The sequence below is a fragment of the Homalodisca vitripennis genome, chromosome 2 (genome assembly GCF_021130785.1).
Source record: "Homalodisca vitripennis isolate AUS2020 chromosome 2, UT_GWSS_2.1, whole genome shotgun sequence".
NCBI classification, from domain to species: Eukaryota; Metazoa; Arthropoda; class Insecta; order Hemiptera; family Cicadellidae; genus Homalodisca; species Homalodisca vitripennis.
In genome coordinates this window covers 36767886-36783051 of record NC_060208.1, presented here as the reverse complement: position 1 = coordinate 36783051, position 15166 = coordinate 36767886, and the positions used below count along the sequence as shown (strand labels likewise).

Sequence of the window (15166 nt, the reverse complement as noted above, 5' to 3'; positions counted from 1 at the left end):
ATCGAAGTTTATGGGAAAAACTGCATATCTGTTCAACACGTTCGGAATTGGTGTAGAGAATTCAGTGAAGGCCGCATGGAAATTCACGATGAAAACCGAAGTGGACGGCCTTCAGTTTTGTCTTTTGGGACAGGAAGGGCCTGCTTTTGATCGACTTTTTGCCTCATGGAATAATAGTAAACTCTGACAGATATTGCGACACATTAAGAAAACTGAGACGCGCGATCCAGAACTGCCAGAGAGGAAGATTGTCCAGTGGTGTGAGGCTTCTCCATGAAAACGCTCGACCTCATGTCTCACGTCAAACTCAAGAACTGCTGACAAATTTTGGCTGGACTATTGTGCCCCATCTACCCTACAGCCCAGACCTAGCCCCAAGTGATTATCACCAAAATTAAAGGAACACTTGGGTGGCCAACGCTTCAGTACCGATGATGAAGTCAAGGAAGAGGTTACTTGATTCTTCAAACGATTGGCGGCAGAATTCTACAACATGGGGATAGAAAAGTTGGAGCATCGTCTACAAAAGTGTTTGGACAGAAACGGTGATTATGTGGAAAAATAGCTTAACTTCTAAGTTTTAAATTGATGTATAACACTAAGTAGAAATATAGAGCTGTGTATTTAAAAAAATCATGGGAACCTTACTTTTCTAATACCCCTCGTATTACAGTTATAACCCCAAAGGCTGTCTGCTTGTGAATAAAACAGAGCTACATTCATTTGTAATGATCCACTGAGTCATTAAATTTTATTTATTTTAAGAAACTATCTTTGCATTTAATTCCAAATGGCTTTTTGTAGAGTTTCTGGAAAATTAGAAGTTTAGATGAAAAGAATGAATAATGGATGGGATCCACTCTTTGCTGCATTCTCTGAGGAGTTTGCCATAAACCTTAAGCAAGTCAGAGAACTTAGATATTAACCAGCCTCTATCAACCAAAAGTATGGGAGAAGCTAGACATCTGCATTGGTCCTGACTAATAGTCTTCTTTTCTGATACTTGACCCTTCCCCACATCCTCTCTAGAGTATTTCTCATAGTAAAGAAGTAAAGCAGTGGGTTATACCTCTATTCAATAATCAAGTACATTATAACAGCTATGATATTATTGTTGTTCTGTTTTTATAATTATTCTGTTGCCAGACATTTTAGGAAACAAAGGTTGTATGAATGTTTTAGGAAACACTGATGAAAAATCCATCCACCGATCACTTCTTTACCAAATTCGCAACTGATCCCACTCAAAATCAGATAGCTCCTAAAGGGTTTGAATGTCTGAACCATCGTACAACTTTTACACTTAGAATTTTATAATAGAAATCTACATCCATAAGAGATGAAGGATGATATTTTTGCCCAAGAATGGTCTAAGAGATGTGAACTCTGTAGGAGGCAATTGCTGTTGATGAAAGAGTTATGTTGTGCCTAACAGCTGAATGACTAGCGTCTCTCATCTTATCACTCCAAGGATCAGGATTCAAATTCTGGTTTGAGAAGCCTATTCTGAAATTATATGGTAAACGGTTTTGGTTTAGCAATTCAGATCATGTGTGGAAATAAACATGAAGGTGTTACATTTCTTTGGTTCTTTATTCCTGAACATTCTATCAGCATTCTATGAGCATTCTATGTTTTAATTTAGAGGCATCTGATGAAATAATCAAATAAGTAATAAAAGTTTATTTTTTTTTTAAATTTCATTACTTTCAAACAAGGGTTTTAAAAACTAAATAACTCAGTTTATGGACTTAGATTAAAAATTAAAGTAGTAATTAATCAACATGGCTCATTTAAAGTTTGTAAAAAGCTGCTTAACTGACTCAGCTATGTCTAAAAGTTATTAAAGCTTAACAACACAATGACAATTATCAACCATTTTGAAAAAGTTCTAGGTTTGTTGTTCCAAATGAGTAACATGTGTTGCTTACTTTTACTTATGTTGATTACTGACACTTACAGGATAGTTCAGAATTCTCGTCATATTTTGTATGATGATTGGCAAGAAATGTGTCAAACTCTCTTATGAGTTTAAGTTGTTGTAAGAAAAGCCTGTTTGATGTTGAACAAAGTTTTTGGTCGTTGCCTCTGAATACAAGACCCCTAGCCGACAAAATCTTTACAAAGCGACAACTCTAGTTAGTAAATCTCACCAGTATTTAACCTCTTTGTCTTATTGACTTTGAGATCCAATTTAGACTAATGTGTTTTTTTTTCTTACCTTAAAATTAAAAACATTTGCTCTATGATCTTCGGACCTCTCATGTGAAACTAGTACAAAAGTTTTTCCAACCACTAAAGCCAATCACTAAAGCTAAATGTTTTACGTCTGCAGAAGGCAGTAAAAACAATACACCTGGCCTTTTGATTTTGAATAGAAGAACCAGTCTCTCTTAAACTTCTCTTCATTGGGAAACTCACCAAAAAATAATTTTGTTGAGAGTTCACGTTTAATTTTGGCACCTTCATAAGAATTTTCAGAGGTAGAAAAATCTGCATCTAAGTTTACTTAAATTTGAGTTAAATATTTTGTTTACTTGAACAGTTTGTGTACCAAGATCTTCCAGTACAAAGTCACTGTCGAGAAGAGGGTCGTCACAGGCTTAGTAGTATCACTTGTGTCAGAGCAGTCGGTAGTGGTGAAAGACAGTCTGGTTCTGGTATATTGATGGTCTATCTTGATGACTTTCATCGTTTTTGGTCTGGGTTTCATTTTAGCTGGTTGAAGTTTGGGAATGTGAGTGTCCAATGTTAGATTCACGATTTTAAGTAAAAAAAACTTCTTATCTTAGGAACTTTTTACAGTTTTTTTTTTCTTCCTTTTGCTGATTTTCAGCAGTTCCTTTGCGAAACTCAGTTCCACTGGGTTTTTTCTTACAGGTCATTTTGTTTTAGAAAGATACTCTAACTTCGTAATTAAAGTAATAAAAACAAGCTCATAAAATTATACTAAAAGATTTTTAATTATAACTACTGTAAGTACTATCAAAATGATTTCACAAACTGTTAAATAATTCTGACTGTAAAAAAATATAATTTTAAAAATATCTTTTCTTGTAACAACCTTATGATTGTTAAGAAAAACTGCCTTGCTTATCTGTACACAAACAGCTGAACAATCATTTTTAATAAAAAAAAAAAAAAAAAAAAAAAAAAAAAAACGCTGTTACTTTAACACTTTATAAGACAAATTAAAAACTAAAAATAATACTACTCTCAATACTGACTAGAATCAGAATCTATTAGGTAACTAACTGGTTAACTATTGGAACTTTTAATGAAGTAAATAAAAGCTTTAAATAAACAAGCCGTCAATTGTCATTCACTCTGCAAGTGTCTACACACTTCTACTACAATGTCACCACACGAAAACTACGCAGTTTAAGATTTTTCTAACCTGCAGGCAGGAGGGAAGGAAGATAACAGTAGAGTTAGAATTATCAAGCCGCTGTAAAGTGAGGGGCGGGAGGGAAGCGATTTGTTGTTGCGTTGGTCAGTGTCTCGGCACCTGCAAACAAAGCTTATGACTCATAAGACAGTACACTGTGCTGTACTAGTACAGGACAGCCTTTTACCGTAGTTAACAAACAAAATATCGCACACAAGTCTCACTCACTGGGCTTGGTTCATGGTTGACAGGCAATAAATGTTTATCCTGTAAATTTTATTTTAAACATTTTCCTACCTCATTTTCCGCCTTAAAAATTTTTTTTTTTAATTTAGATTTTGGCACCCCAAATCCTTTGTGCCCCATTGCACATACCTAGCATGCCTAATCAGAAAAGCAGCACTGGACCACTGCACTTTTTTCTAGAAGTTGTGGTATTAACTTTTCTGTAAACCACTTAACGTACATGTTGTTATGGATATTGTTGTGATAATCGCCAGTTTTGTGGTTTGCTTGTTACATTGTCAAACAGTTCTTAATAAAGCTAATTTCTCCACCTGTATGTAACAGTATAAGATGGGTCCTTTTGTTGATTGGTAAAGCAACACCAGCATTTTAGCTGTCAAAACCATATTTTTTTGAAACATGAGAAGAGTCAATGTATGACTCATTGTTATATATAGATTAGACAAACTTTTTTATAAACACAAATCTTTGATAGGACACATCATGAGATTCCATACAAATCTTTTTATTTGTTTTAGTTTTTCTTCATTTGTTACCTATTCATGTAAGAATCCGTTATACGCTTGTAAACCGGTAAAGTTCATATCAGCTTGCATTTTTATCTGAATTGTTATAATTTTCGACCTAATAATAATTGTTTACAATACGCTTAACCACACATGTATAAAAATCATCCTGACAAGTTACATGTTTTGGCCGCTTTCTTTTTTTTGTTTGGAGTTTTTAACAATGGACGAAAGTTGCCTTGTACTATTGTCCTTTTTTTGCTCACTGATTCTGTGGTACGTACTTTTTCACACTCCACTTGCAGCTTGAACTAGTTCATGCACCTTCTTAACATATATTAAAACCTTTCAGCTTTCATAAAATCCATAACTTTGGAAATCACTTTTCATGAGTTATTGTATACTTTGCCACTTGCTTTCAAACCAAACAAGCACTAAAAGAAATAGAGCAATTCGACGCATGTGGTGTAGCGATTGATAGCACTACTTTTGTGTAACACTGACTGTACCATGTGCTCTAGCATGGAGTGTAGAGGGAACAGTTGCTTGTGCACATGCGCTAACCATGATTCAAACTGGTCAGCTCCTTCAGTAATAAAATTAGTGAAATTGTAAGGCGTGATGAGTGGATGATTCATGCATTTCATCCCCACTCCTAATTGGTGACACAGGCTACACTTGCTATCTATGAGCAGTTTATTTCTTTTATTGGTCCTTAATTCAAACCCACTATCTGTTGATTTCTGTTATGGCAAAATTGTTAATATTATATTGAAAATTCTTACAGTATTGTTAATCCCTAAAAAATTGAATTCAAATCATTATTGTCTGATTAAGAATAATTAAATATATTGAATTATTTTATACCTACTACTAAGGTTATTTATTACTTGAGTAAAAATGTTTTAAATATTGAAAGATCTCTCTTGTGGTACAGATGATCCCTGACATGGACCGTCTCATGAAGGAAATCACTAACCTGGAAGCAGCACTGTTGGAGAAGACAAATGCCCTGAAACTGGCTGAAACTAGATGTGAAAACCGACTGTACCGGCCCGGCGCAGAGCTCTGCAGAGACGAACCAATGCTGGGACTGGCTGATGAGGTGTTACAGCTGCGCCGGACTATGCGTGACCTTCAGGACAAACTTGACTCAGCAAAGTACGAATTACTTTTGAAGAAATTGTCCTAACAGTAGTAATATCCAGAATATCTCTATTTATAATTTTTATAATTAAAAGAATAAGAAAAGATCATTATTACGTTAGGGAGAATAATTTATCTAATTTTTATGAAACTGTTTATTTTGATTTTATAAAATGTAACCTTGACTTTAAAATGTACTGACGAATTTGGCATATAATATAAAAAGCTGAATGTTTACAGTGTTACAAAGTTAGCTAAAAGACTATTTTAATACAATACACATCCAAAACGTAAGTACATTTCACCATAAAGCCACCTCTGCACTACTGTCAGTGTTACATGCAAGTGGTTTTATTTCTTAAATTCATAAGCTACACACTGATACCATTACGGTTGATTAGTGTTGTGTTTACTTTGGCCACTGAAATGTTTGAGACAACTGATGATTCTACCAACTGTGAGATTTGGTTCTAAGGAATTTAAGGAATATTATGGCAGCTGCAATCCATTGTCAAATTATGGAGACTTACAGTGAACATGCAATGAGTGGTGGAATAGTGCAAACGTGGGTAAGGCAGTTAATGGATGGACAAATACGACAAAATACAAAAGGGAGACTTTCTATTATGAACTGTGATTTAGATATAAGAGTGAATAAGAAATTAACAACTTCATTCTGGCTCTATCGTAAGTGAGACCTACTACTCTCAATTCTCCCTCTGCACCATAATAAGGCAATCTTCCTCAGTCAGTGTGTTAAACTACTATACATAATTGTTTAACTATAAATACAGATTGCTGACGGCCCCAAGTCCAGAAGGTTTCATAGAGCCCTCGAATGGTCCAGAGATTCCCACAAATGACCAATAGTAACTGAAAATTAATCTATATATATATATATAAAAATGAATGTTTGTGTGTTTGTCCTTTATAGACTCAGAAACTATTGGACCGATTTTGATGAAATTTTTGTGTGTTTTCAGTGGAATTCGAGAATGGTTTAGATTCACAATTTGGTCCAATTTAAATAGTTTATTTAATTAATTTTAATTATAAATTGTTTTTTTAGACAGACTGCGCTACGACACGTAATACTAAGCGAATTGATACTTAACAGCTGTTAATACTTTCAGCTGAAGTTCATCAAAGAGGCAGAAACATTTGTTTACATTTAAAATTTAGAGTAAAATTGTAAAGTGCTTGATCAGTAGTGTAATGCAGGTTGCATAGAAGATGTCATTGCCTAATTTTAAATTCAGATTGCACCAATGATCAATAAACTATCTAATGCAATGAAAATACTATTAAACACTATTATGAAAACAACCTCATTGTACAAATCCGTTAATGTTTGCACATAAGGTAATCGAATTTGGTTACATCGAAGGTTAATGAAAAGAGCCGAAAGAAGACACTTTATGATCAAAATTGGGTTTCTTTGATACATTTTATTAATTGTTCTGGATAACTTATCAACACCTAGCAAAAACCACCAAAGATAGAGGCAGGAATATGGTACATACCTTCATAATGCGCCCAAGAGGCTCACGAAGGAACGACTATCAATTATCTCAGCAATGCTTAGAATGTGATAGAAAAAGAATAAGTGAATATAGTGTACTGTTTTCAACGGGAAATTGCGTGCGAAGCCGCGGGCAACTGCTAGTTGCATATAATTATCCTTACTTTTTTTAAATTTCTTATTGTTCAATCTTCTTGTATTTTCTTTAGTCTGAAATTGTGAACGCAATAACAATTTTGGAGCTCTTCCCACAAATAATTGAAGGAGTCCCATTAAATAAATAATAAATTAAATTTATTTGATGCAAAATGCATTTGGAGGATTTTATTGGGTCCTCGAAAGAGATTGTGGACAGCTAAATGAGAGTGTTAAAATTACAATACTTGATAATACTAAATAGCAGAGAATAGTGACAGTAAGTAAAGAATAAGTGACAGACTCGTTCGCTCTCCATCATTTATATTCTAAAATTAAATAATAAGGCTTCGTTAATTGTTATCAAGGTTTTGGGCCCTCCAACAAAATATTGAGGAAACCTCTCCTGAAATATGTAATGAACTAAATACCATATGTAAATTTTTACATACACAGTTTATTTAATCGAATTGTAAATTCATTTCTAGAATAAAATACTGCTGATATTTTAACAATGTTGAAAACATAATTTAAATAAAGCTTGGCAAACCACTCTTACTTGTAATTTTTTTGTCTTTAAAATCTGTAATTGCCTTATTAAAGGGCATGCATCTCGAAACTGACTGTGCCATTTGAAGCAAATTATTTTTTCATTAATTAGTATCTGTAATTGCCTAATAAGGACATGCATCTCAAAACAGACTGTGCCATTTGATGCAAATTATTTTTCATTAATTATTATTTCTCACTGACATAAAAATCACAGTCAGGAAGTCAGTTTTAAACTGTACTTGCCGGTAGCTAAATTGCTTAATAGTTCGGTTTCACTTACCTAAACAAATTGGAATTATATGTTTTAAAAATTAAGGAAAACTGATCTTAACATTCCACAGTTGCGGCCCTAACTTACCTTACTTTACTAATCACATCGACATGAATATACATTTTAGTGGTCTGAACTATTAAGTTTTAATAATAATTTTAATTATCTATATATGTACAGTACAGTATAGATATAGAAACAAAACATTTATTTCTCCATAGTAAGAGTATTCTAGAAATCATTCATCAGACACATTTTCTAATTATAAAACTGAGGACAAAGAAAGTTTTCAGCAGGGATCTGATAAGCAAGAACAACAAGTTGTAATGAAAACAATACAATTGATGCAACAAAAGCTTTTATGGCAAAGCATAACTAACAAATTAGTAACGGGATAGAGAAAAAATACTGTTTGAGCCAAATGCTATACCAAATGGCAAAAATATTCATAGAAAATGGTTGTTGTATTCGATGCAACTGAACAAAGTGTATTACTCCTGTTACATGGCGTTTGGAGATAAAGATCAAAGAAATTATACATTCATTATTAGCCATTAACTTTTAGCTAAGCATATTTATGTATGTGTTGAGATTCACGAAAACGTCCAAAGTCATTAACTTGTGACGAGGCTGCTGTCTATAGTCAAAAAAAACAAGATATTTCAACACTTCTAGCAAAGATCAGAAAAACTAAAAATAGAGAGTAAAGGTCAAATTAGAAGGCAAGTTGCCCAACAATTGATTGAAATAGTTTTACTCAAAGAAATACAAGGATAGAGGAAAAGAAGTTGTGTAAACACTAGATATTGAAAGGATAATAGGATTTCGGACATTCTCATCATCGTGTTACACAAAAGTAGCCACATAACAATGGCAAATGTCCAAAATCCTACTATCCTTTCAAATGATCCAGCATCTATAACAAACTTTAAACAAAAACTAGATAATGTTGAAGATCATGGCAAATAAAGCACTAGATAATGTTGAAAATCATGGCAATCTCCTTGAATTTGTCATGTTTGTTGCAAACTATGCCGTGATAATGTACAATCACATATAAAATAAACTGATAAGAGAAAAATGCTTGTTAAGCTAATGCTAGTAACATATAAAAGAGCATTATCTATATTCAAATTATTATGGTTTGTGAGTTTGTTGTAAAATATAGACTCAAATCTTACTCAATACGCAATGTCTAACTTAGTCAATGTGTGTAGAATAGGATCTATTGTGTGATTTAAACAAGGATGTAAAAATAAATAAAGTTACTAGTAGCAGTGAAGAACTGAAGAAAATTTATTTTAATATTGTGAAAACTTGTTTGCTTTCTTCAACACTTTTTTCCATTTCGAAAAGTGTTTATTGTAATAAATGTGTGAATATTTTAATATTCTGATATAAATTCGTCATTCGCCAAAAATATCCTTCTTAATGTGTATATAAGTATGTATATTTACTTTTTAATTACCTTAGACAATAAACCTTTTTCCACAGAAATGACAGTTTATATGATCCCATATAAATAGAAAGAAATTAAATACAATTAGGGATTTACGAACTCATGGATCTCAGGTATTTAAAATAAATAAAAAGTTTTTCGATTTGATAACAGTGATTTGATCTCACTTGGTAAAACAGGTCAAATGTAGCTGCAGTAAACAGGATACAGGAACAGGATTTTTCCGGACATTTGAAATCGTTCAGTGAAACAATAAATCAGTAACACTACATTTCGAGATCTATAATCTGATCTCTTCTTCAGGTAATAACTAGCCTAATACATAATTACAAACTAGGTTAAAATAAACAAATCATACCAAAGCGTTGTGGCACGCCTAAGTCAGGAATTACAACCACCATGTTGTTTGTCAACTACACTAACTCTAAAAACATGCACTTGATAAAAAACTATACACAACACTAATCATTAAATCTGAACTACAGCCACTTGATAAAAAACTATACACAACACTAATCATTAAATCTGAACTACAGAATACAGGTCACAATACGTCTGCATTCGTCTTCCAACAACCTATGACTGACTGCAGTAATGTTATTCAATCAACAAATCCTCAGCCTATTCTATCTTAACTTATAGTAGGATTATAGTGACTCATCAATTCTAAGTTACTTAGAAATATTCCACTACTAGACTCTGCAATTATTTCTTACTTACTTTTTCCCTGATGTGGTAAAATCTTTTGCACAAAAATAGGACATCAATAACCACTTTGATAATGCTCCTCTACTTCTCAATCTTCTATTGAATACTTCCTGGGATTTCAGATTCCTCATACTTTTTAATTTTTAACTTTTTTTCTTTTTTTATTTAATGTACTCCATACAATTTAACCTAGGGCTGGATGAGTTTTCATAAATGGATTTGTGTATCCAATCCAAGGCCCTTGTTTAGATTTGGAAATGGCGATGATTTCCCTTGTTGATCCTTCCAAACAGAATACAATTTAAAAAACCATCTTATGACTGACTATAAAGTTTACCATTCTCTCACTTTTTTGCTATTTGCAAGAGTCTTGTGATACCAATTTTATGTCTAGTCACATATTACCTAAAATTAAAAAATTGACACATCAACTGTTTGAGAACCTCGTTCAGCCACACACAATCTAACTTTATCACTGTGACAAAAGCTTTGGACCGTTAAAGACTTCAAATCTTACTCCAGATAGTACTTTCTCAGTTGAATGAGTATGGGAAGTATTATAATCTATTTTATGAAAACTCATTCTAATCCAAAACTGGTAGAAACATGTCCATGCTATTTATGGACATTTTCCAATGCTGACATTTCTGGACATTTCTAATAGAAACCTTTCAATAAACTTTCATTATTTAGCCTATTCTCAGATCAAAACGTGTAGGTACACGAGTTTAAAAATTAACAAATAGAGCCACAATAACAGGGAAATTTTTTTATCTTTGCATTTAGACATGTTAAGTTAATGATTTACAAACAATAATTTCCACTTTTTATATCAATAACATGGGAAAAGGGTACTGGTTTTTGGTGCTTTTCTACCAAACCGTAACTTTGGTATCAAAATCAGGTGATACCTATACCTTGATGATTATGCGAAACCGTTGCAATGAAGTCCTTGGTGAGGACCATCCTTGCCACCCCTTTGCCATCCCGCTGCTGCACAGTAATGATTTCTGTGGATCTTCTGGATGTAAGATTCTTAGGTATGCCACTGAACCACATCCTGAAAAGCTCATTTATTTCTTTTACTTATTTCTTTGTAAGTAAATAGTTCCTTAGAAACTTCTTGCTTTAGGAGAACTCCACATAGGTTCATTACACTATTTTCTTTATGGCGTATTCTAGATACTCTCCCTAACTTGAGCAGGGAGGTTTTTAGTTTTGACCTACGCTTTTTGAATTAGTATTACTCCGAGAACACTATTGAGAGACTGACAAGAAGCTCAAAGAATATTATTGATTAAAGATTTAGAAGTCTAGAAGTCAGCTAACAACCGATGTCTATAAACTTGTCACACACACACACACACACACTGTTTCAGAGCTACTTACAACGGGTTGGAGGACCAGCTGATGGTGATTGACCGAGAACTCTACAACAAGAATCAGGCTCTAACTACGGATCTGCGCTGTCTGGACTTGCGTTCCCGCCTTAACACCGGAACTCGTGCCGACCCGGCCACACAGACTGATCGAAATATTGTCCTCACACGCATGCAGGACGAGATACCTCCGGAGTAGCTTTCCACACAACAATAAATCGTGCTTAGTGTGGAGAATGTAGCTTTTCTAGTCTGAAATTTGTAGTCATTTGTGTCGTCATCTTTTGAGAAGTTTGAAATTTGAATATGTGTGTTTTTGTAATTTTATACACAATGTTCAGTAAATTTATAAATTGACAGCAAATATCGACTGTATGTTATTTCTACCTTGTGAATATTGTAAATATTCTTATTTTTAAGGAAATTCCAAAGTACCTGTACCTGTATTGCTGAAGCGTTTGCTTTGTCAGACCTGCAGTAGGAATTCAAATGCAGGACATTTAAAAGTTACCTGATATTCCATAATCTTTAAGGATGTAATGCAATGAGTATATTACTTAAGTTTTGCAAAGCTCTGTATGGAGACTAAAGGTCATTAAAAACATTTTATCTCCTCACCCTGTATCATCCCATCTCACTATAACAGGTCAGGAAGTATGTTAAACCTTATAGGTCATTAATGATTCTTACCAAGATAACAAGATTACTTTTGGTTCTCCGAAAGACAGTAATGGCTGTTAGAAGGACCCTCCACATCCCATTCTGCTAGGCTCGGAAATTAATAATTCTCCTAAGCAGGAGATTAGTTCTGTCCAAACCAACCAAGAACATGTGATTGTTTTCTTTGTGTTCTGAAACAATAACATTCTATGACAAGAAATTATTGAAGGCCAGAAAATAATGTCATTGGCCTCTGAAATTGTGCTGCTAACACAAAGTCACACTTAATGAAGGGTTATTTTGATACCTAACCACCTTTATGACTTGCAAACAATTCAACACAGATACTCTATCTGAATGTTGCACAAACACTCTGATTTGATGATCACAATGTGCCAGATCTCTTTTTAAGGAATAACGGCCTTCTAGTCCAAAAGACAAGAACCAATTTTTATTTTATACTAATTCTTCATGCATTGATAGAGAAATTTCCTGTCATAGAAAAATGTATACATCAACTCTTGTTCTGGGGATGTCAAAATGGGATGATATCAAAAAGATAACAAATATTAAAACATGATTTTTTCTCAGATAATATTGTTTGGCTAACACACTAAAAACCAATCTTAGTCAAAAGGTCAGACACACAAGTTAGTCTCTTGGACCTTTTTATCAAGAGACATAATACAGACAACATACGATTTTAAGAAGGAGCTTTAAGGTTCTTAATAATGACTTTCAGTCTCTTGGTATCAAGGATCTTTTCTTGGGAACCCAGTGATTCAAAAGAGTATATTTTTTACTCGGGTTTCCAAGGGAATCATAAGTCCACTCCCAGAATTTTATTGTTTCTAACATTGGAAGAATTCTCTTAAGTAATTCTTTACTTTGATTGATTTGTGGTATTATTTTTATGAATTAAAATTAGACCAACGGTAATATGTTGCCAACATTGGTCTCCATAAAGAAGTAATAAAATTTTCTAAGTTTAGATCCAAAGTAGAAATTCATTTTGTCTGTTTTCATTTGACATGAATTAGGTCTGTTTCAAGAGAAGATTTATTATACTAAACATTATTATAATCTTTGATCATTATTTATATTTTAATAATATAGCTAGTTATGCTGCTTCATCAGAGTCAAGAACAACTGAGCAATATGACTATTGCCTTATTTATTGGATGTACAGGTCCAGACACATGGTCATTTGTAATCAATATGGGTCGGTGCCTGGTAGAGAAGAACTTCTGGTTCCCATTCCTAAGAAGGCCAAGACATTTAATTTACGAAAATGTTTTGAAAACAGTTCTATTATGTTTGTATAATCATATCATTGAACTTTAAATTACTGCAGCATTCTTATTAAGTTCCAATATGACTTTGCCTTGAGAACACTATTGGTAAGAATTGTTAATCAATGTTGTTGTGTTTTTAATTCTTAGCGTTGTAGAAATTACTCAGCATATACTGTTTACCACCACTATGTTGAGAAGAGTTGTCCAACATGTGCTAATAGGCTGTCACAATATTTTACTGCTGTCAAATAATTTCGATGATATTACATGTAATTTTTATTGTGTTGTGGGCCAACAAATTCTATCTTCACTGTTTGTCATAAGTCATAAGTGATGGCCTGAGTCTTGATTTTGTATACATTTTTCACAAGAAATTTCATCATCTTTGATAAAATTTGAATAATAATGCTGATGAGTTACAAATCCATATTGTTTTGCTTATTCCTAAATGTCAATTGATTTATTCTGACAATTTTTTAATTGTTTATACTTTTTCTTCTATTTTTTTTTTTTTAATCATAAGAATACTTTTTACAGAAGATTAATTGATGTTATTGAATTTTTCAAATACTTTCAAAGGAACCTTTTCTAGTGGGTTTTGACTTTTTGCCCTATTTTATATAATTTTATACATTTTATCTATTAGATTATCACAGAAAATAATAAATATCTATATGGAATACACTTTAGAATTTTATTGGTTAAATAAATCTTGATTATTTTTATAATTCAAGGCCTTTGCTAAAAACCTTTCAAACTCCATATAAATTACATGCAGATGAGGAAATATCTGTTGATAATGCACTAAGTAACTTGTTCAATTTTAAATGGAGAATTTTTTTCAGATTTTTAAATGGTATAGGTCTCCAGACAAGTTTCCCAGTATTGTATATGAATGTTTACACTATCTGAGAGTGAAATACATCCAAGACCAAACCTCAACAAAGGGTTTACATTAATTATTGTAAGAAAAAATACAAGTAAATTAAGTTTACCTAAATTGTAATTCAATATTCTCAAATACTGAAAAGAAAAATCAGGTGTACACCAGTACACTGACTCTTATCCTAAAATACCTCCAACTATAAGAACACAATTGTAAAGGCCATTTTGAAATTAACTTAACAAACCAAAGTATAGTGTTACTCTATTTTGCTCAGTTAGTAAGTTTGTATACAAATGAAATCAATACACTTTAACACAATATTATATAACTTGAAGGTAAGTTCATTATCAAAGGGTGGTTTTCTTTATTCATAATCTTTGGAGACAAGGATACTCTTCAATAGGCAGACTTGTTATGGGATGCCCAAATCCTAAAGATGAAACTACGAACCAGGTTACGACGCGAGCGAAGGGCGCACGTATTGGACACAGTACTGTATACATTCTCCCTCTGGATCAACGGGCCTCTGGTCCCTTATCAGTTATCGCGGTATCGCCTTATCAACGGTGATAAGCGGAAATCGTGATGCAATAGACCTTGCCCAGCTGTTTTGACATATGACGACATTCGCGAACTAAATGATTTAACTTGAAGCTTATATAATAGGCTATGTATTTTGAAGTTGAAAAATCTTTGTAATGTGCAATATCCAATAAAACTAAATAATTTCTTTATTTCCATCCATAAAATTTCATCTTTTCTTCCTTACAATAGCACTCCTCTTCAACGCCTCCCCTTCACTATTTCATCCTCTACAATATCCCAGGACTGCTAACTTGCTTTTAAAATTAAAATGTTCAAACAAGTAATTTATTACTTTTTAATTATTATTTCCAAATTATTAAAGATTATAACGATAGATTTTACACAAGCTAACCTCCAAACATTTAAGATTTCATTCAGGAAGCTCAATTTCTTCAAAAACAAAAATTAGTGTCAAAATATTACTTTTA

At 32.9% G+C, this 15166-nt stretch overlaps 1 protein-coding gene and 1 long non-coding RNA gene across 3 annotated transcripts in view; one reads left to right on the top strand and one right to left on the bottom strand.

The window, feature by feature from the left end:
• The window catches only part of LOC124353817 (tektin-2), a 32958-nt gene extending 21280 nt beyond the window's left edge, over positions 1 to 11678 (top strand). For both annotated transcript variants that reach the window (XM_046803831.1, XM_046803832.1), the window contains exons 6-7: positions 5078 to 5301; positions 11313 to 11678. In XM_046803831.1, the coding sequence (XP_046659787.1) occupies positions 5078 to 5301; positions 11313 to 11511 (423 nt within the window). In that variant the 3' untranslated portion in view covers positions 11512 to 11678. The remainder of the gene's footprint in view (positions 1 to 5077; positions 5302 to 11312) is intronic.
• On the bottom strand, positions 5137 to 14671 carry LOC124353818. Its single transcript, XR_006921633.1, has 3 exons — positions 14263 to 14671; positions 12003 to 12163; positions 5137 to 5275 (listed from the first exon to the last, which is right to left on the bottom strand). It is a non-coding gene; the product is annotated as an uncharacterized LOC124353818 (long non-coding RNA).
• Positions 14672 to 15166: the final 495 nt, after the last annotated feature.